This window comes from Microcaecilia unicolor, chromosome 3 (genome assembly GCF_901765095.1).
Source record: "Microcaecilia unicolor chromosome 3, aMicUni1.1, whole genome shotgun sequence".
Classification (NCBI taxonomy): Eukaryota; Metazoa; Chordata; class Amphibia; order Gymnophiona; family Siphonopidae; genus Microcaecilia; species Microcaecilia unicolor.
In genome coordinates this window covers 169338665-169359542 of record NC_044033.1, presented here as the reverse complement: position 1 = coordinate 169359542, position 20878 = coordinate 169338665, and the positions used below count along the sequence as shown (strand labels likewise).

The window sequence follows — 20878 nt, the reverse complement described above, 5'->3', positions numbered from 1 at the left end:
GGTATTTATGAGGGATGCAAAGAACAAACCTTAAAGAAACTCCAGACCGCTCAAAACACGGCAGCTAGACTTATATTTGGAAAATCATAATATGAAAGCGCAAAACCCCTTCGCGAAAAGCTACACTGGCTCCCAATCAAAGAACGCATTGCTTTCAAAATCTGCACCCTGGTTCTCAGAATTATCTATGGTGAAGCTCCGGGATACATGACAGACTTGATTGACCTACCACCTAGAAACACATCCGAATCAACATGAACATTTCTAAACCTGCACTACCCAAGCTGCAAAGGACTAAAATACAAATCAACTTACGCATCCAGTTTTTCCTTCATAAGCACACAGCTGTGGAACGCATTGCTGAAAGCCTTGAAAACGATATACGACCACCTCAACTTCCGGAAAACACTAACCTAAGTGCCTGATCGCTGCAACACAAAATTTCAAGATAGTCATTTGTGGAGCGCATGATCTGGTACAGGAGGTAACAGTCCAGGGGCCGCTTGACAACAGTGATCATAGTATGATTGACTTTGAAATTAGCTTTCAAAAAGGTAAACATAGGAGGTCAAATATGTTAGCATTTAACTTTAAAAAAGGAAGCTATGATAAAATCTTATAATATCTGCTTGTTATAATAGTATAATGTTTTATCATTATCATGTCACCCAAGATCCTTTTCTATTCTCTATTATATTTCTACCACTCATGATGTATTGTAAGCCACATTGAGCCTGCAAAGAGGTGGGAAAATGTGGGATACAAATGCAATAAATAAATAAATAAAATAAATAAATAACATAACTAAAGAACATAATGGACATAACGCAACTCTCCTCCAATATGATTCCCTAAGGTGGCTGTGCCACACGAACTTTACCGACCACATCACTTTGTATTTGTTCACACCGGTGACGGCAAACGCCTCTCCGGTACTATGTAAGCCACATTGAGCCTTGAGCCATATTGAGGGAGGAGGAATAGCCTAGTGGTTAGTGCAGCAGACTCTGATCCTGGGGAACTGGGTTCAATTCCCACTGCAGCTCCTTGTGACTCTGGGCAAGTCACTTAACCCTCCATTGTCCCAGGTACAAATAAGTACCTGTATATAATATGTAAACCACCTTGAATCAGGGGCATAGCCAGACACCCAATTTTGGGTGGGCCCCGGGCCCAAGATGGGTGGGCAGAAGAACCCCACCCCATCCCATAGGTGATTTGGTCTCTCCTCTCCCCTGCATGCCATATGGTCTCTCAAATACCCCCCCCCCCCCCTCTCCTGCACACCCTTTACATTTCAGATTTTCACCAGCAGTGAGGAGCAACTAATACACACTACTCACGTAGGCCCCACATCCTTCTCACTGACGCAGCTTCCTGTTTCTGCATAGGCGGGAATATGTCAGAGGGGAGGCTGTGGGGCCGGTGTAAGCAGTATGTATCAGTTGCTGCTTCCTGCAGGTGAAGATCTGCTATTTATAAGGTATGCAGGATGGACAGTTGTTGGGAGTTTTCAGCTTGGAAATCTCTGCCGGTCACATCATAGATGTGCTGCTACTGGTGGGCCTGAGCTCAAGCCCACCCTTGGCTACGCCACTGCCTTGAATGTAGTTGGAAAAACCACAGAAAGGCAGTATATAAATCCCTTTCCCCTTACAAATAGGTGGGAAAATGTGGGATACAAATGTAATAAATAAATTAAAACATCTTTTAAGCCAAGTAACCCACTTCTGGTTGTGAGGTCATAATGGTAGATAAGCAATTCTGAAATGAAGACATATGACACAATGCATTTATTTGCAGCTAGAGATCAAGATACATCATACTACATAACCTATTGTATAAGTTCTTGCTTCTAAACAATTCTATGACATGCTCATGTCACTAACAGAGCTGCAAAAATGGGTTGGAACTCTTGACGGTTAAGAAAAGGAGGTCACAGAGGCTGCCCCAGGCTTCTAGGAGGATCTTTATTCTAAACAATCAGAAAGACACCAGCCTGACAAAGTCCTAGGAGAAGATGCTTCAAAGTGCCAGAACCTTCAAGTCAGGCAAGATGCTGAATGGTGACTGTCTCATAATCTGTAGCAGATGTGGATCTTCACCATTCTGGATCTTCTGAACGTATATAAGGAAATTACAGAAGCTGGTAGCATGTCACACAAACTGAAGGAAAGAACGTCTACACTCTTCTATAAGCAGAAAGAACAGAAATGTGATTATAAAAACAGGTATCTGTTCATTCTTTAACATGGACCACAGGATCATGAGGCAGGTAGTGGTTAACAGACTGAAAGTTGTTCACAGATGATTCATCCAGACCAGCCCTACATCCCAGGACAGGCTGGCCCCGATCAAGGACACTTCATCATATGATGGGTTGTTGGATCTGAGCTGTATTCATGGGCTTTGGACAGGAGAAACCATATAACTATGTTCCACGATGTTCTGGACAGGTCCCATGCAGAAGGCAGTAGGTTATGTTAAGATTATACATACTGGGCATGGTTATGGAAAATAATTGGAAAATTTACCCCTTTCCTATGAGGCTGCCTTCTTTCTCTAAAGATAGATAGATATCTTAAAGCACAACAGAAAGAATTCAGAATCAGAGGGATGATGATGGCAATGGACATGTTTGCTTACTATCTTCTATGCAGACTGGACTCACGCTCGCTTCCCATCAAGACAGACCTGATCAAGATCCTTGTAGCATGATTCAAGGGAGACAAAATGGCATTGAAGTGCTGGGATGAGGGATTTACTAAAATTCATCCAAACCAGGAACCTTGAAACTTTAGGGAACAATGCAAGGGACAGGTCCTGCTTTTCAGTACACAGGAACAGTAACCAGCGTCCTCACCAGGTCAGTCTTCCACTTTATCAGGACTCCAAATGGGACCGGGTGAAATGCCAGTCGTGTTTAGACCATCGTGTGGCAGAGGGGAGTTCCCAAACTTATTACAGTATTATACTTCAGAACCATTTTATCTGCAGTTACATCAGGAACACCCTGGGAGTCAATAACAAGGACCATGTGGTATATCTCATATTCTGGTTATTTCACTCTTCTACCTAGAGGAAGTTAGAATGGATCAAGTTATCACCCTACTGCGACCTTTTTCAATGCAAGGCTTAGAAGCCAGTAGCAACCCCCTTACTCCTCATAGCACGCTCCCCCCTCCCTACACCTTCTCCAGAAACAGTTCCTTTTTTTCTATCTGCACCACACAGTTCTAGAGTTTGAGGTGTATGCTGACAAACTCCTGCACTATTCTTGTAAGACTGAAAGAGCAGTGTGGGAGTTGGGGCAACCTGAGCTTCAAGCTCACTGACAGCAATGTGGCGCCAGAAGAAAACAGAGTAGCTGTTCAAAAGCTTGGCAGTAACAAGCTTTAGAATAAAGTACAGAGGAGATTTAAAAAGTAGGGTGAGAGCAGACTTGAAGGGATGGTGGAGGCTGACTTGTGGGGATTGACATTGGCTGGGATGGACATTAATGGAGAGTGTGCATTTTGGAAAGAGTGTGAGTAGGGAGATGGTCTTTGGGAAAGAGACAAGGAGGGGAATAGGTTTTGTTTTAATCACAGAAGTCACTTCGGATATGCCTGAGCAACAAGACTTACTGATCATCAGCAGGATAAACACTCAGGCTGACTGAAATTTGAAGGGAATTTTCCCCTTGGCCAGTATGCTGGCTGCTTTGTTTGGTAATGGTCTTGGCTCTCGCATTAGTGTTTTGTTTTTCTCCAAAGTAGCCCCTGATGAAAAATAGTGAAAATCTCTGCCCTAGTGCTACTGCAGGGAAATTGAATAATTTGCATTGGACTTTGGTTTACATCATGATGAACTTCTGGGTATCCAGAACCATCAGCAAATAAATTGCAAAGGACACAAGTGAGTCACCTTCCCTGAAGTCACTACTGCCATGTTGTGGAAGAACATGATACAACCTGGCAAACAAATAAGGACAGAAATTATGCATGCAAGGATTCTGAGTGGGTACAAGCAATGATCGTGGGGTTCGTACAGAAGAGACGTTTCACTGGCTGCACCCCTTTACTCAGGATTTACTGTACTTAAGGACTTGGACAGAGATTTCAGAAGTAGTAGCCCATGGAAAATCATGCCTTATGAATCTTCAGTATATTTATTAGGATTTATTTACCGCCTTTTTAAAAGAATTCACTCAAGGCGTTGTACAGTAAGAATAGATCAAACATGAGCAATAGGCAATTACAGCAGTAAAAATATTCAAATAACACTGCAAAGTATGGCATAGTATACTACTTACAATGTCAACACAATACATAATCAAACATTTTAATTGACAGTGAAGGGTATAAGCAAAGATGAAACATATAGATAGGTAAGAGAGTAAGAGGTTTTGGAAAATAAGGTGACTAATTTAAAGAAAGGTGCACATGAGGTCACAGAGATGGTTAAATATTATCCCAGCTAGGGTAGGAGTGGATAAACATGTCCTGTTGCAGTATGTGCAGCACACGTCACTCATGTGTGTGAGTGAGAATAACAGTTACTTCTTCCATTAAAGGCCTGGTTGAAGAGCCAAACTTTTACCTGCTTCCTGAAGTAGACATATAGTCTTGTGTTAAGCGGAGCCTTTCAGGCAGAGCATTCCAGAGTGTGGGGGCTACTCCAGAGAAGGCTCGCTTCCTTGCAGGTACCACCATGTAATGTCTTTTGAAGAGGATGTGGTTAGTGATAGTCCTTGAGAGGACCTTAGTGTCCTTGGCGGTGTGTAGAGGATCATCCTATTCTTCAGGTACTCAGGACCATTTCCAATGGCAGGGATAGGCAGCTCTGAATATTGTTGATATTGTGTATCTGGATTTTCAAAAGGCATTTGACAAAGTACCTCATGAAAGACTCCAGAGGAAATTGGAGAGTCATGAGATAGGAGGTAGTGTCCTATTGTGAATTAAAAACTGGTTAAAATATAGAAAACAGAGAGTAGAGTTAAATGGTCAGTATTCTCAATGGAGAAGGGTAATTAGTGGGGTTCCACAGGGGTCTGTGCTGATTTTTTAACATATTTATAAATGACCTAGAGATGGGAGTAACTAGTGAGGTAATTAAATTTGCTGACAACACAAAGTTATTCAAAGTTGTTAAATCGTGAGAGGATTGTGAAGAATTACAAGAGGACCTTACGAGACTGGGCATCTAAATGGCAGATGACGTTTAATGTGAGCAAGTGCAATGTGATGCATGTGGGAAAGAGGAACCCAAATTATAGCTATGTAATGCAAGGTTCCATGTTAGGAGTCACCGATCAAGAAAGGGATCTAGGTGTCGTTGTTGATGATACTTTGAAATCTTCTGCTCAGTGTGCTGCTGCGGCTAAGAAAGCAAATAGAATGTTAGGTATTATTAGGAAAGGAATGGAAAACAAAAATGAGGATGTTATAATGCCTTTGTATCGCTCCATGGTGAGACCGCACCTCGAATATTGTGTTCAATTCTGGTCGCCGCATCTCAAAAAAGATATAGTGGAATTAGAAAAGGTGCAGAGAAGGGCGACAAAAATTATAAAGGGGATGGGATGACTTTCCTATGAGGAAAGGCTAAAGCGGCTAGGGCTCTTCAGCTTGCAGAAAAGATGGCTGAGGGGAGATATAATAGAGGTCTATAAAATAATGAGTGGAGTGGAAAGGGTAGAAGTGAAGCATCTGTTTACTCTTTCCAAAAATACTGGGACTAGGGGGCATTTGCTGAAGCTACAAAGTAGTAAATTTAAAACGAATCGGAGAAAAAAGTTTCTTCACTTAACATGTATTTAAACTCTGGGATTCATTGCCAGAGAATGTGGTAAAGGCGGTTAGCTTAACAGGGTTTAAAAAAAGGTTTGGATGGCTTCCTAAAGGAAAAGTCCATAGAGCATTATTAAAATGGACTTGGGGGAAACTCTACAGCTTATTTCTGGGATAAGCAGCATAAAATGTTTTGCACTTTTTTGGGATCTTGCCAGGTATTTGTGACCTGAATTGGCCACTGTTGGAAACAGGATGCCGGGCTTGATGGACCTTTAGTCTATCCCAGTATGCAATACTTATGAGCTTATGCATGAGATGCAGCTGCATACAACAGAGGCAGCACATTCAGTGTGACGATCTAGAAAACACAAGCAGCTTGCAGCACTTGGGAGTTGAGTTTCTTGCCCTTATTTTAGGGAATATTCCTAAACATGCACACATGGGGAGTTGTCCAAAACTGCCACAGGCTATTATGGTGTATCAAAGATGCTCAAGTGTAAAGCTTAGATGCCAGTGAGGTGAGGAGTCCCTCAAGGATCAGCACTGTCTCTGCTACTTTTTAATTTATACTTGCTATATGGTACCTTAAATAATCACAGTGCACAGTTCCATGTCTATGTGGATGTGTGTTATTTTGTCCTGTTTCTAACTTTGTTGATAAATTACATTATGCTCCTGCTTGGCATACTGATAAATTGTTTGTCTAGTAATTTATCTAAAACAGAAGAACTGTTTGTTTCCTATAAATTCTCTGTACTCCTTCCAGAGTTTATTTCTTGTTTTACATTTTGAATTTCCCCTTTTCTCATTTGCCCCACTGCCTTCATCCCTCTTCTCCCAAGCCCAGCATTAGAACCCTTCTCCTACCTCTGTCCTTAGCCCCTCTGTTATCTACAAGCCCCCTTCTCTCTGCCCTGGCATGAGCTCCCTTCAGCCACCCCCACTACCTGCCATCAACCTATCTTCCAGCCATCCTCAGCCCCTTCGCCCTGCCTTACTCTCATTAGCATCCTTCTCCATTTCTTCAGCATTTCTATATCAGCTACAGACAACAGGAGATTTTTTTTCCTTCCTGCCATGCTGCCAGCCCTCCACCTGCATTGTACAGGATTTGAAATCAGAGACACAGGAAGTACTTCCTCCTACTTGCTCTCTTGATTTCAACAGGCCCATCGTGCCAGTGGCCACAGCCAGCAGAAGACCAGAGATGCCAAGGGCAGCCCATGCCAAAAAGAGTGGGATTTGCTACCCCAATGAGTGAACGTTTTCACATGGGGCATTCAGGGTATAAATCTGGCACACTGGTGTGGAGACTGAGGCCTGAGGAAGGGCTGCTGGCTACACTTATTGACAAGTAATGCCTTCACGTGGCCTTTAAAAATGGATTTCTACATCATGGGTGACACTTTTCATATTTTAAACTCAATTATTTCAAGCATTTAACAACACTAAACCACCTCTATCTCTATGGAAACAATTCAACTATATTTAAAGATCCCTCAAGAGGCAGTGTCTCATAATTTATACCTGAACGGACACAAGTCTGCTGTAAGGACAACCATCTCAACACATATCTGATCATGGAAAATGTTATAAACCCTGGCTGATGTTATAAAATACTAAAAATATATTAAAAGTTTTGATGCCACCTCAAGAGAGTAGATGGTATGGATTGGCAAACTGGATAGGCCATATGGTCTTTATCTGCCTTCATTTTTCTATGTTTGTTTCTAAGACCAACACACAAGAATGTAGGAAGCTATAATTGCACCCTGTGTAACTCACCCACCATAATGCCTCCTCCCTCCCCCCAAAGTGGATCCACTCCCCTCATCCTCCCATAGTCCCCCCCCCCCCCCCCGCCAGGTTTACTGAAAGGATGCACTTGTGGTCTAGGGTAGGGCAGGCAGCAGCTACAGGTCATGGTGCCATTTTGAACCCAGAGCTGACATGGACAGCAACAATATTTTTGCATAAAATACATTTATATGTAAAAACACAGATATTTATATATATATATATTTTACAAGTAACTTCTATTGGGGATATATCTTTAATGATTTCAAGAACACTAACCACAGAGCACATGATTTCTTTTCTAATAAGCACAGCCGTTGAAATGAAGCAGCTATCTGCATTCAGCAGTAGGCATATGCAAGATAGCGATCTGGATTATTTAGATATCTATATTCAAAAGAAGTATCACTTGTGAACAGCCACTGGTCCAGTTGATAAGCAATCTTCTGTCTCTTAAATGTGCACTTATCTAAAAAATGCCCTATTTATTTATAACATTTATACCCCACATTTTCCCACCCGTTGGCAGGCTCAATGTGGCTAACATCAGTCCGTAAAGGCAATCGCCAATCCGGTAAACAAACAAATGAACTATAGTAAGGTGAATAGGAAGGACAGTAATTAGAAGGGATGAGGGGAAAAGAGGGGAAGGGTAATCGAGTCCATCAGGTCCATAAATTAGTTGTAGTCCAGGAATTATGGATTTAAGACGGGTCCATTAGGGTAAGCCTTTCCAAATAAGCTGGTCTTAAGAGATTTTCTGAAGTTCAGATGGTCATGAATAGTTTTCACAGATTTAGGTAGAGGAGTGTGGTAGCCGTATTAGTCCACTCTTAAGGTTATCAGATCTGACGAAGAAGGGCAACCTTCGAAAGCTAATCAAGAAATGTATTAAGTTATGTCCAATAAAAAAGGTATCATCTTATTTTCTTTTCCATGTTTTATTTTGTTTGATTTCTATTGATAACCACAGATTTAGGTAATGCATTCCATAGTTGAGTGCTAATAAAGGAAAAAGTGGAAGCGTAAGTGGATTTATACTTGAGACCATTACAGGTAGGATGATGACCTATAAACACTTTTGCCAAATGTGAATATTACCCTTACTTTCTAAACAGATAGGACACAACTGTAATCTTTTGGCTAAGGTAATATGAAATGTAACATTAGTTTATTTTGTTTTGTCTGCACTCTTCCCTTGCTGTTAGCTCTGGGTCTTCCTGTACCTGTTTTATAGTTGTTTATGTATCCTCCCAAACATTGGGAGTCTTTTATGAAGCGGCGGTAAGCCCGTGGGCTTACTGCTCACTAATCCAGAACTACTGCCGGGCTACTGCAGCAGCCCGGCAGTAGTTCCCACCTCTAGCGTGTGGTGCTTCCGGCGCTATAAAAAATGTTTATTTTTGCAGCGCCAGTATTTACCCGGTGGTAAATCGGGCAGTGCTGTGCGCAACCCGGTTATTGACAGGATAGTGCGGGAGCCCTTACCGCCAGCTCAATGGGTGGCGGTAAGTAATGGCCACACGGCAAGTGGTTTACTTGCCACAAGGCCATTTCTTTAAAAAAAAAAAAAAAAAGACAGCTTTTTACCCGTTGCGGTAAAAAAGGGGTCTTGTCGCGCGTCAAAAACACATGCTGATGCCAGCGGAGGCCCCCTTTTATTGCAGCTTGGTAAAAAGGACCCCATTGTAAACTGTGAACCACTTCGATTTCTGTAATGATTTGTGGTATGTGAAATAAACATGAAATATTTAAATAAGGTGGCTCAATGCAGATGTGTAGAGTTCATTTTAGTGGGCATAATTTCATAAAGAATGCCCATTAATTTTAGAAATTTGATTCACTGCTCATCATAATGACAGAAATATATAATGTCACCATGATAGGAATTCAGTTCTTTTTTTAAAGAAGCAACTCCCATACTTTGGCACTTCTCTGTCTGCAACTCCCAGCCAGTTCGCTGCAGTACAACTGGACTCCCCTTCTCCAGTACTATTTATGAAGGACTACAGCTTACAACGCATCACACCAGCCTTATGGAGGCAAAGAACCACACACAGACTAATGTGTTTTTAAAGAGTACTGTGGAAACTAAGCAACTTACTGGAAGCCACCTGAACCACTATGCACTAGAGCACTACATCCAGGAGACGGCTAAACCAAAAGAGAGACTTGGGTAATAAATAAATAAACAAATCACTAATGGCCATCAAAAGAAACTAGAAGCAATTTCCAAAGGGATGCACAGCAAAATAGAAAACCCTTTACCTGTTCTAGGAGTGCCCTCTGGAAGCCAACCCTCTACCCACTCCTTTTCTTTATATTTGATGAATCCACTCACACTGCATCTGGATTAGGTGTAGCTGCACACCCTTTATCTGCAACCAACTCTACATACCGTATTCAACTGTACCCTAGTGGTTAGTGCAGCGGACGTTGATCCTGGGGAACTGGATTCGATTCCCACTGCAGCTCCTTGTGACTGTGGGCAAGTCACTTAACTCTCCATTGCCCCAGGTACAAAATAAGTACCTGTATATATGTAAACCACTTTGAATGTAGTTGCAAAATACCACAGAAAGGCGGTATATCAAGTCCCATTTCCCTTTCCCTAGAATTTAACCTCAATCTAGTACCCATCCTGTCTATATGTTTCAGCTGCACCTGTCTCATCTAATGCCTGCTGAGATGTTTCACCATGTTGTGCTTACATCGTGAGTATCACATATATGCCCCTACTATACCAGGACAGTGTATAATTTGTATAAGTACATAAGTATTGCCATACTGGGAAAGACCAAAGGTCCATCAAACCCAGCATCCTGTTTCCAACAGTGGCCAATCCAGATCACAAATACCTGGCAAGATCCCAAAAAATACAAAACATTTTATACTGTTTATCCCAGAAATAGTGGATTTTCCCCAAGTCCATTTAATAACAGTCTATGGACTTTTCCTTTAGGAAGCCGTCCAAACCTTTTTTAAACGCTGCTAAGCTAACCGCCTTTACCACATTCTCTGCTAACATTTAAATTTGTTATATAGATGTTCTACTGTGCTGTTTCAGCATGTATATTTCTGACACAGTATCATATTATTAACATTACTAGAATTTAAATTGCCTCTCTCCAAGTTTATCTCATCGATTTAACTGTTTTACGCAGACATTTGGCAATTTTACTATTGCTACGCTGTTTCTACAATGCAAGTTGTTTACGTCAAGCTGTACACCATCTTAGGTGAATCTCGTCATGAAGACAATTAATAAATCCTAAGGAATACATAAATAAAAATTTGTTTCCAACCTGTCTCCCATCCCCGATTTTCTGTGTTCCTGGCAGCAGAGGGTGGAAAAAAAGAGCTGCAATCCTAGGCTGGCTGCAGTTAGTTTTGGCTCCAGGTTAGCAGTAGGCTTTGAAATTTAGGAACCAGGTTTTTTTCTCTAAATTTGGGCTTTATAAATATTGGAAAGTTTTATATGAGAAAAAAAAATTAGTAGGAACAGACTACACAAGCTGTGTCACTGTGTTCACTGAGACATCTGACAGTACCAAGGAAGATGAGGATACGACACATAAGCGGGTTTCATTTTGAGGAAGTTCTCATAGACAACATTAATCTAATTGTGAGTAAAGGACAAAAGAAAGCTATATACCAGATACCATGCTTGAAACATAACTCGGACAGTAAGTGTATGCAGGACTTATTTCTATTTGCTCTCTCAGCCTGAAATAACATGAAGGTCTTCAATGGGATATGTTCTTATATTGCAGTAATTTAGTTTACACCCCATTTTATTCCAAGAGGTACTAGGTTAGATGGATATATTATATCAAAGGTTGACATGGAAGCTGGTGCAAAAACACTAACCACCGTGGAGAAAAAAAAAACCTGGATATTTCAGTGGCAGTATCCAGATAGTGGCTGTCACTGAATAGCCAGATAGATCAGCGAGGTGCTGGCATGATCTGAATAGCATCTTTTGTGCTATCTTAAGCTATCTGAATAGTTATCCAGATAGCAGTGATTTTCAGTACCGCTACCCAAATAAATTGCGTCTCCAGCCCGACTCTGCCCTCAGAATGCCTCAGCATGATCTGGATAGAGCCGCAGCCATCTATAAGACATTCAGCGGCAGTGTCTGGATCAGTGGTTCTCAACCTTTCGTCTGTTGTGACATATCTGACCGACACCCCAAGCATTAAAATTCACAGCTGAACAAATCATGCTTAAATATTTCATTGTTTAACGGTAAGTTTAGTATGACGTTGTCTATCCCATATCAAAAAGCTGTATGCAACAGATCAGTCCCATATTTCTCATTTGTTATACATCAAAACAAATATATATATTCAAATTCTAATCACCTCAGCAACAGCAACACAAAATCCCTCCACTGCTAGATACTGTGATGCAACACAAAAACCTGCAAATATGCTACTCAGAAACTATATAGCAAACAGATTCTATAGCCAGCAGATCTGCAACATTTTCAGTTGGGGCTTGAGGCAGGAGTTAGTATTGAGGGTAGTGGGGAAGCAGAAATAGGGACAAATTACAGGGGATTTAAAGAACCTGACTCTCAAGATTGCTGGCCTTCCCAGCTTGCAGGCACTGATGGTTGGTAAAGGAAACACAGGATTGCTGTCTACACACATCCCGCCTCTTGAGGACACACTGGTTGAGAACCATTTGTCTGGATAGTGCCGTTGAACAGGGGTCTCGGTAGCGGGTGCTGATAGCCAGATAAATGCTTTTAAATAGCAGGCTGAAAAGGTCTAGCACTATTTAAAATATACATATATGTATTTAATGAAAAAAATATATATATGCATGCTTTATTTACAAAGTGAATATTCAATTTTTTTTTTTAAATGCAACAAAAGTCCAAATTCTCTTCTGCATTTCAAAAGTAAGATCAATTGTTCAGCTAAAATGCCATGAATGGGTACAATCCTCTGTATGGACTTATATTTAACCTACACAGAAATTTTACCAGACCCTTGGGTAGAAATTAACAGCTCTTTGGAACCTTCTCCTTTTCTGTTTATAAGCATTTATGAACTTAAATGCTTCTGGAATTACCAATGACACCCTGAAGCTTAAAATTACAGCTATCATGTACTTTTTGTTTTTTTGAAAAAGGGAGCAACAAAGATACTGATTTCATACAGAAATGTGTACATTCTTGTGGCTTAAAAATGTTAATCTAGTCTATATGTAGTGGACAAACTAGCTCATTATATGCATTAGAGGTTCAGTTATAGAATCTGCTTGTTTCATTCAGCCTGTTCCAATGCAGATGACATTTTAAGTGACAGCTCCATTCCAAATTACTGTATTGCATTTGTTCATGGTTACAAATTGAGGAACATTGGCTTATGATACCTCAGTAATTAAAGAGTAACGTTCGTTTCTTTTCTTCCATATGTGTTCTGTCTTTGAGCAGTTCAAATTCACAAGCTCCTGGCTAAAATCTCAGTCTATGAATCTGAATTAAGACTTTGGCAGTTTGTCAATGTTATGGCACTTGCTTCCCCTACAGGGACGCTTCTCACCCATTCCAACAACAGAATAGCTATGAAAGTTTTGCTTGTCATCAAATTTCAAGGCATTATATGGATAGTGCTGCTGAATATTCTTACAGACAGGATGAAGCAGGCAGTTAACTGGATGAGTGATGATATTTAGACTAGGTTCCTTTTACAAAGTGCTGCTACTGATTAGCGGTGTGCCGAATGCGAAGAAGCCCATTCAGTTCCCATAGGCTTCTTTGCATTCAGCACATGCTAATCGGTAGCGCCGCTTTGCTTAAAAAAAAAAAAAAAGAGCCCTTAGTCTGGTCAGCTATAAGGTATAGTGGTAGCACTCATTGCTGTACATAGATATTCAGCTTCGCTCACTATTTGGACAGTGGTGATAAATATCCATGAATAATTTAAACGCTACAGCTGACATTTAAAACAAACGCTGAGCCACCAGATTCCAAGTCAAGCTTATGTCCAAAAAAGTGAAGGGCCCTTTTACTAAGCCTCGTAGGTGCCTATGCACGTCAATTTTGAGTTACCGCCCGGTTACCCTGTGGCTCTTGCAGTAATTTCATTTTTGATATGCGTCCTCTACGCGCGCCGGAACGTATTTTTATTTTCTGGCACGTGGGCGGTAATCGGCATTTTACACGTGTAGACCGTTACCACTAGGTCAATGGCTGGCGGTAAGGTCTCAGACCCAAAATGGACGCACAGCAATTTTCATTTTGTCACGCATCCATTTTCGGCAACATTTTTAAAGAAGGCATTTTTTTTTTTTACAGGTGCGCTGAAAAATGATTCTGCTTGCACCCAAAACACACGTCTACACTACTGCAGGCCATTTTTCAGTGCGCCTTAGTAAAAGGGCCCCAAAATGATGAAAAGTTCTCTTCCAAGTTATTTTAAAATAAAAATACATTTTGCAGATTTAACTCCATTACAAACTAAACCATTTCAGTATCAATAAATGTTCCTGATTAATTGCAGCACGGACTACAGCAGCAGCAAAGTGCTCGGCAAGGGTGCTTTTTCTTGTACTCTACTGCTTTCTTCACGTGAACTACAGACTCTGCAACATAGTCCTGGACTTTTAGCACATTAACTTCAATAACATTCAGAGTCTCTGCCTGCTCCTCGACTAGTAGAGCCATCTGCAGAAAAAGATCATGCACATCTTTGATGCGCGACTCCAACTTCAACAGCTCCTTGTGACGCATCTCTATCTCATTCAGTGCAGCCCGAGCTCCCTTAACGTCGGCTAGAAGGTTCTCGGAGAAAACATCCCATTTGCCTTGTTCAATCATATCCTCAATCTGGTTACCGGAGATATCTTTTCCCATAATCTCAAGTTGTCGCTGAATCCTAATCTTGCAGTTCTCCCGCTGAGCCATTTCAGCTCCGTTGTACTCACTCATTGCCTCCTGGAAGGCACGTGTAAGGGCAAGATACTGGGCTTTGGCTATTCGGGCAGTGGCAGAATTCTCGCCATACGTGGCTTCTGCTTCCTCACTTATGGCCTTCAGGCTTTGGAGTTTCTTATGAATGCCCTCCCCCCGGGCCTTGATGTCTTTGGCAATGCTGTTGCTATCCCGCTTGATACTGCTGAGGCGGCGCATTGAGGTCAGAAAGCGGGTGGTTTGCTTGCCCATGCGTTTGACATCCACTTTCATCAGGTGGTTCTCTGTCCGAATGCTCTGGATCTCTTTGTACATCACTGCCAAGGTGTGGTCTCTCTGAAACGAAATACCTTTGTCAGGGGCATCCTCTGCTGCATCTGGATGCTGCTGGCTGTGAAGCCTGGCATACTCTTGCAGCTCATTTAGCCGGTCCTTCATCTTCCCTGCATACAGAAAAAAAACAAACACAAATAAGCAATGAAACATTGGTGAAATAAGATATTGGCGTAGGTGGATTTTCTTTTAGTATTTCAACATTCAGCTTCTACCCTCTAGCATTATGATGATATCCAAGGGTTCTAGTCCTTGAAGAGGTTGGTTCTGTTCTCACAAGTTTCCAATTTCTAATTCAACCAATTTTTCTATGGGCCACCACGTGACCAGTATATATTACGCATTTTCTCCGTCATTTTAGAAAAGACTATTAGATCACAGGAAGGCCCTCATAACTATGCACGTTTGTTGCACCTCCAGGTAATTACTCGAAGTTCATTGAAGGGCAGATAACATGAGACAGTTGGCTATACCAGTTCAGGTGGCTCGATTTTGGTGCTCTGCATGTAAGTTGTGGCCTTGTCCCAGTACACCTTTGGCTCTTCTTCTCTGCATGAACTGTAAGGCACATCCCTCCCCCCTTAATGTAGAAATTAGTGCATGCTAACTGCTGCGTTAACAGGTAACATGGCTTAGTAAATAGGTCCCCCATGTGTGACGTATTACATAATAAATTTCAGTATTTGATGCCTTAGAAACAAGCACTTGTTTTTCAGTTTACAGCAAGTGAATTAAGATTTGATTATTTTTTTTTTTGTTACGTTTCATGAGCTCGGCGTTTTCAGTTACTACTATCTAGTATACAAAGTATGAGAATCGCATAAAGTACGAGTAAGTGTCACTTCAGCACATCATTTAAGTCTGATTAGACAGTTTTTATACATTGTCCCCCAAATTCTATCAAAGTCGCAAAAAATTGTGCATGCAATTTAATTGAACAAGCCAATTAGTGCCGATAATTGAGATTTTAACAATCATTGGTGCTAACTGGATTTAATTAAAAATTCCATGTGTAAATTTAGTCATGGGTCCAAAAAGGGGGCACAGCCAAGGGAGGGTCATGGGCGAATCAGGTGCGTTGTTATAGAATAAAGGGGATCCACACCTAATTTAGGCACAGAGATTTACACCAAGTTTTCGTTGGTGTAAATGGTTGCACCTAAATGTAGTTGCGGTTCCCGGTGCCAAGCGCTATTCTATAAATGGTGCCTAACGTTAAGTGCCATTTATAGAATAGCACTAAGCGTTATTTTTTTGGCGTTGATTTTTAGGCACCATTTATAGAATTTAGTCTCATGCTCCTACTTGTTACAAAGCTAAGCTAACTGCTTTTACCACATTCTCTGGAATTCGTTGCCAGAGAATGTGGTAAAAGCAGTTAGCTTAGCGGGGTTTAAAAAAGGGTTGGATAGCTTCCTAAAAGAAAAGTCCATAAGCCATTATTAAAATGGACTTGGGGAAATCCACTGCTTATTTCTGGGATAAGCAGCAGAAAATGTATTGTACTGTTTTGGGATTTTACCAGGTACACATGACCTGGATTGGCCACTGTTGGAAACAGAATACTGGGCTTGATGGACCTTCGGTCTGTCCCAGTATGGCAATACTTATGTATGTATTTATGAGCATACAACACAATTTTAGTCTACTTTCTGAAGAAAGAGAGGTTTATGCAATCACCCTGTCTGCATGTGTTTCTGTCCTGCATTAATAACTTTTCCATAGCACCTCATCATAGGTCTAGTCTGTTGTGGACATGGGGGAGCAGCACCCATATGTTGCTGATGCTAATGCTGAACTCGTCCCCCTCCCCACCACTGCCAATATGACTTCCTAACCCTTTGCCTACCCTCTCCCTCCCTGCCCAATGTAAGCACACCAATGTAGTGTATCAACACCAAAGTTTCAGGCTCTGTCTGATGGGCTAAGAGAAATTTATCATGGGTATTTGTTTCAGAAGATGTATGCAATTATGGCATCTATATACAGGTTTTTGCAATTGAGTCATCTTATAATTTTTTTTTCATCTAGTGCACATCAAATTTTGAGACCATGTCAGGGAAGACTTTAAAGATTCACAACAGATTTTTTTTGATTCACATAGAGGGGCATAATCGAACGGGGACAACCATCTCTAAGGGGCGTCCATCTCTAAGGATGTTCCAGCGAAGGGGCGGGGAAACCCGTATTATCAAAACAAGATGGACGTCCATCTTTCGTTTCAATAATACGGTCGGGGACGCCCAAATCTCAACATTTAGGTCGACCTTAGAGATGGTCGTCGCCAGTTTTCGGCCATAATGGAAACCGAGGACGCCCATCTCAAAAACGACCACATCCAAGCCCTTTGGTCGTGGGAGGAGCCAGAATTCATAGTGCACTGGTCCCCCTGACATGCCAGGACACCAACCAGGCACCCTAGGGGGCACGGCAGTGGACTTCACAAATTGCTCCCAGATGCATAGCTCCCTTACCTTGGGTGCTGAGCCCCCCAAACCCCCTCTAAAACCCACTCTCCACAACTGTACACCACTAACATAGTCCTTAGGGATGAAGGGGGGCACCTACATGTGGGTACAGTGGGTTTTGGAGGGCTCACATTTACCACCACAAGTGTAACATGTGGGGGGTGAGCCTGGGTCCGCCTGCCTGAAGTGCACTGCACCCACTAAAAACTGCTCCAGGGACCTGCATACTGCTGTGATGGAGCTGGGTATGACATTTGAGGCTGGAAAATATGTTTTTTAATTTTGTTTTTTGGGTGGAAGGAGGTTGGTGACTACTGGGGGAGTAAGGGAAGGTCATCCCCCATTCCCTCTGGTGGTCATCTGGTCAGTTCAGGCACCATTTCGAGGCTTGGTCATGAAAAAAAAAGGGACCAAGTAAAGTTGACCAAATGCTCGTGAGGGACGCCCTTCTTTTTTCCATTATCGGCCGAGGATGCCCATCTCTTAACCACGCCCCTGTCCCGCCTTCGGTACACTGCCGACACGCCCCCGTGAACTTTGGTCGTCCCCATGATGGAAAGCAGTTGAGGATGCAAAAAAAAAAAAAAACCCAAAAAAATCGGCTTTCGATTATGCGGATTTGGGCGACCTCGGGAGAAGGATGCCCATCTTCAGATCGCAAATCAGCATATCTGACAGACTTGAAGTAATTGCAGCAGCCATACTAAAGAGAGGGAGAGTAGATGAGCGATTATCATAACATTCACTATGCAATTAAACAACATGCTTTTTCTAAGATGCCGTTCTAAATGTTTTACAAACACAGGGGGAAAAATCCTTGTTATTATGCTTCAGCAACCAAACAGTAACAAAATACTGATAACTTTTTTGATTTTTTTTTTTCACACAGAAAACTTGTTTGCTTATCTCTCTGGACATCTGGCATAGAAGAGGAAATGACTGCAAACGGATAAGCACTAGCTCAAAACATGTGAGCTGCAAAACTTTAAATTGTTCATAAATTCATTTTGTTCAGAGTACTTATGTTAACTCTGGTTTCATAAGTACATAATTAGATAAGTGTTGCTATACTGGGACAAACTGAAGGTCCATCAAGCTCAGAATCCTGTTTCAAACAGTGGCCAATCCAGGTTACAAGTACCTGGCAAGATCCCAAAACAGTACAATACATTTTATGCTGTTTATTCTACAAATAAACAGTGGATTTTCCCGAAATCCATCTTAATATTATGGACTTTTCTTTTAGGAAGCTATCACGTTATTAAAACTCTTCCTAGTGCAAATAAAATTTAGCAGCCATATATAGTTTTATTCACTAGAACATAAGAGTAGCCATACTGGGCCAGATCAAGGGACCATCTAGCCCAGTATTCTGTTTTCCAAACAGTGGCCAAGTCAGGTCACAAGTACCTGGCATAAACTCAAATCGTGGCAACACTCCATACTACAAATCCCAGGCCAAGTAGTTGCTTCCAATGTCTGTCTCAATAGCAGACTATGGACTTTTCCTCCAGGAATTTGTCCAAACCGTTTTTAAACCCAGATACACTAACTGCTGTTACCACATTCTCCGACAAAGAGTTCCAGAGCTTAACTATTTGTTCAGTGAAAATATATTTCCTCCTATTTGTTTAAAAAGTATTTCCATATAACTTCCTCGAGTGTCCCCCAGTCTTTGTACTTTGGAACAAGTAAAAAATTGATTTCCTTCTACTTGTTCTAAACCACTCAGGATTTTGTAGACCTCAATCATATCTCCCCTCATCTGTATCGTTTCCAAGCTGCAGAGCCCTAACCTCTTTATCCTTTCCTCATATGAAAGGAGATCCATCGCCTTTATCATTTTGGTTGCTCTTCTTTGAACCTTTTCTAATTCTGCTATATCATTTTTGAGATACGGCGACCAGAACTGAACGCAATACTCAATGTGCGGACGCACAATGGAGCGATACAAAGGCATTATAGTATTTTCGGTCTTATTCACCATCCCTTTCCTAATAATTCCTAGCATCCTGTTTGCATTTTTGGCCGCCGCCACACACTGAGCAGATTTCAGCATATTATCTACAATGACACCCGAGATGGACCCTAGCATCAGGTAACTATGATTCGGATTATTCTTTCCGATGTGCATCACCTTGCATTTGTCCACATTAAATTACATCTGCCATTTGGATGCCCAGTCTTCCAATTTTCTAAGGTCTTCCTGCAAATTTGATCACTTTATTCGTCATTCCGATTTCCATATCATTTATAAATATGTTAAATAGCACTGGTCCCAGTACAGATCCCTGCAGCACTCCACTGTTCACCCTCCTCCATTGAGAGAAATGACCATCTAACCCTACCCTCTGTTTTCTGTCTAATAACCAATTCCTAATCCACACCAGAACCTTGTCTCCACACCATAACTCACATCTGAAAGAGGAGTGCATGCAGTCCCATAAACTCAGCACACCACCATCTTTGGCCAGTTCTTCTATATTGGATCAATAAAATGCTTCATGACCTGCAACCCCACTATGTTTCTCTGTAGCAATCCAGCTACTAAGCCTCTGCTCTATACCACAAGGACAGGGTCTATGTTGTGTCATTGGCAAATTCCAACCCTTCCAGGAAGGAATCAGGACAAAAATATATGCTAAAGCCCATTTTTAAGAATAAAAATATAGACCTACATGTAACATGCATATACTGCATAAAAGATTTATTTTTTTTACAGGACCTCATTATGTCAAGCTCTCTCCAGGTAGTAGTCAAAGTAATTCCAATTTTCAGTTAAATATTTTGATATATCACAAATCATATATATGTCTAAGCAGTTAACAAAATATTTATTTATTTATTTATAGCATTTCTATCCCACATTAGCCCAAGTGGAACTCAGGTTCAATGTGGCCTACAATATAAACATAAAAGAAAAGAAAAGAAATAAAACATAGCTACATTTAAACAATATATCACAAAAATATTATATAAGAAGTGATGGGGCAAATTCAGTGGGGTGTCAGGAAGAAGTGAAATATTTTTTTTTGTTACCTTTGTACCCCGCGCTTTCCCACTCATGGCAGGCTCAATGCGGCTTACATGGGGCAATGGAGGGTTAAGTGACTTGCCCAGAGTCACAAGGAGCTGCCTGTGCCTGAAGTGGGAATCCAACTCAGTTCCTCAGTTCCCCGGGACCAAAGTCCACCACCCTAACCACTAGGCCACTCCTCCACTGTTGCTACTATTTGCAGATCACCAATGTGGCCGCGCAGGCTTCTGCGAGTCTGACGTCCTGCACGTACGTGCAGGACGTCAGACTCACAGAAACAGAAGCCTGCGTAGCCTTCTACATGGAATGTTGCTAGTGGAATAGCAACATTCCATGTAGAATCTCCAATAGTAGCAACATTCCATGTAGAATCTCCAATAGTATCTATTTTATTTTTGTTACATTTGTACCCTGCGCTTTCCCACTCATGGCAGGCTCAATGCGACTTACATGGGGCAATGGAGGGTTAAGTGACTTGCCCAGAGTCACAAGGAGCTGCCTGTGCCTGAAGTGGGAATCGAACTCAGTTCCTCAGTTC

At 41.5% G+C, this 20878-nt stretch overlaps 1 protein-coding gene across 2 annotated transcripts in view; it reads right to left on the bottom strand.

Moving 5' to 3' along the window:
• Positions 1-13981: 13981 nt before the first annotated feature.
• STX11 (syntaxin 11) overlaps positions 13982-20878 on the bottom strand; it is a 49044-nt gene continuing 42147 nt past the window's right edge. For both annotated transcript variants that reach the window (XM_030196566.1, XM_030196567.1), the window contains exon 3: positions 13982-14945. In XM_030196566.1, coding sequence (XP_030052426.1) covers positions 14083-14940 — 858 coding nt within the window. In that variant the 5' untranslated portion in view covers positions 14941-14945 and the 3' untranslated portion in view covers positions 13982-14082. The remainder of the gene's footprint in view (positions 14946-20878) is intronic.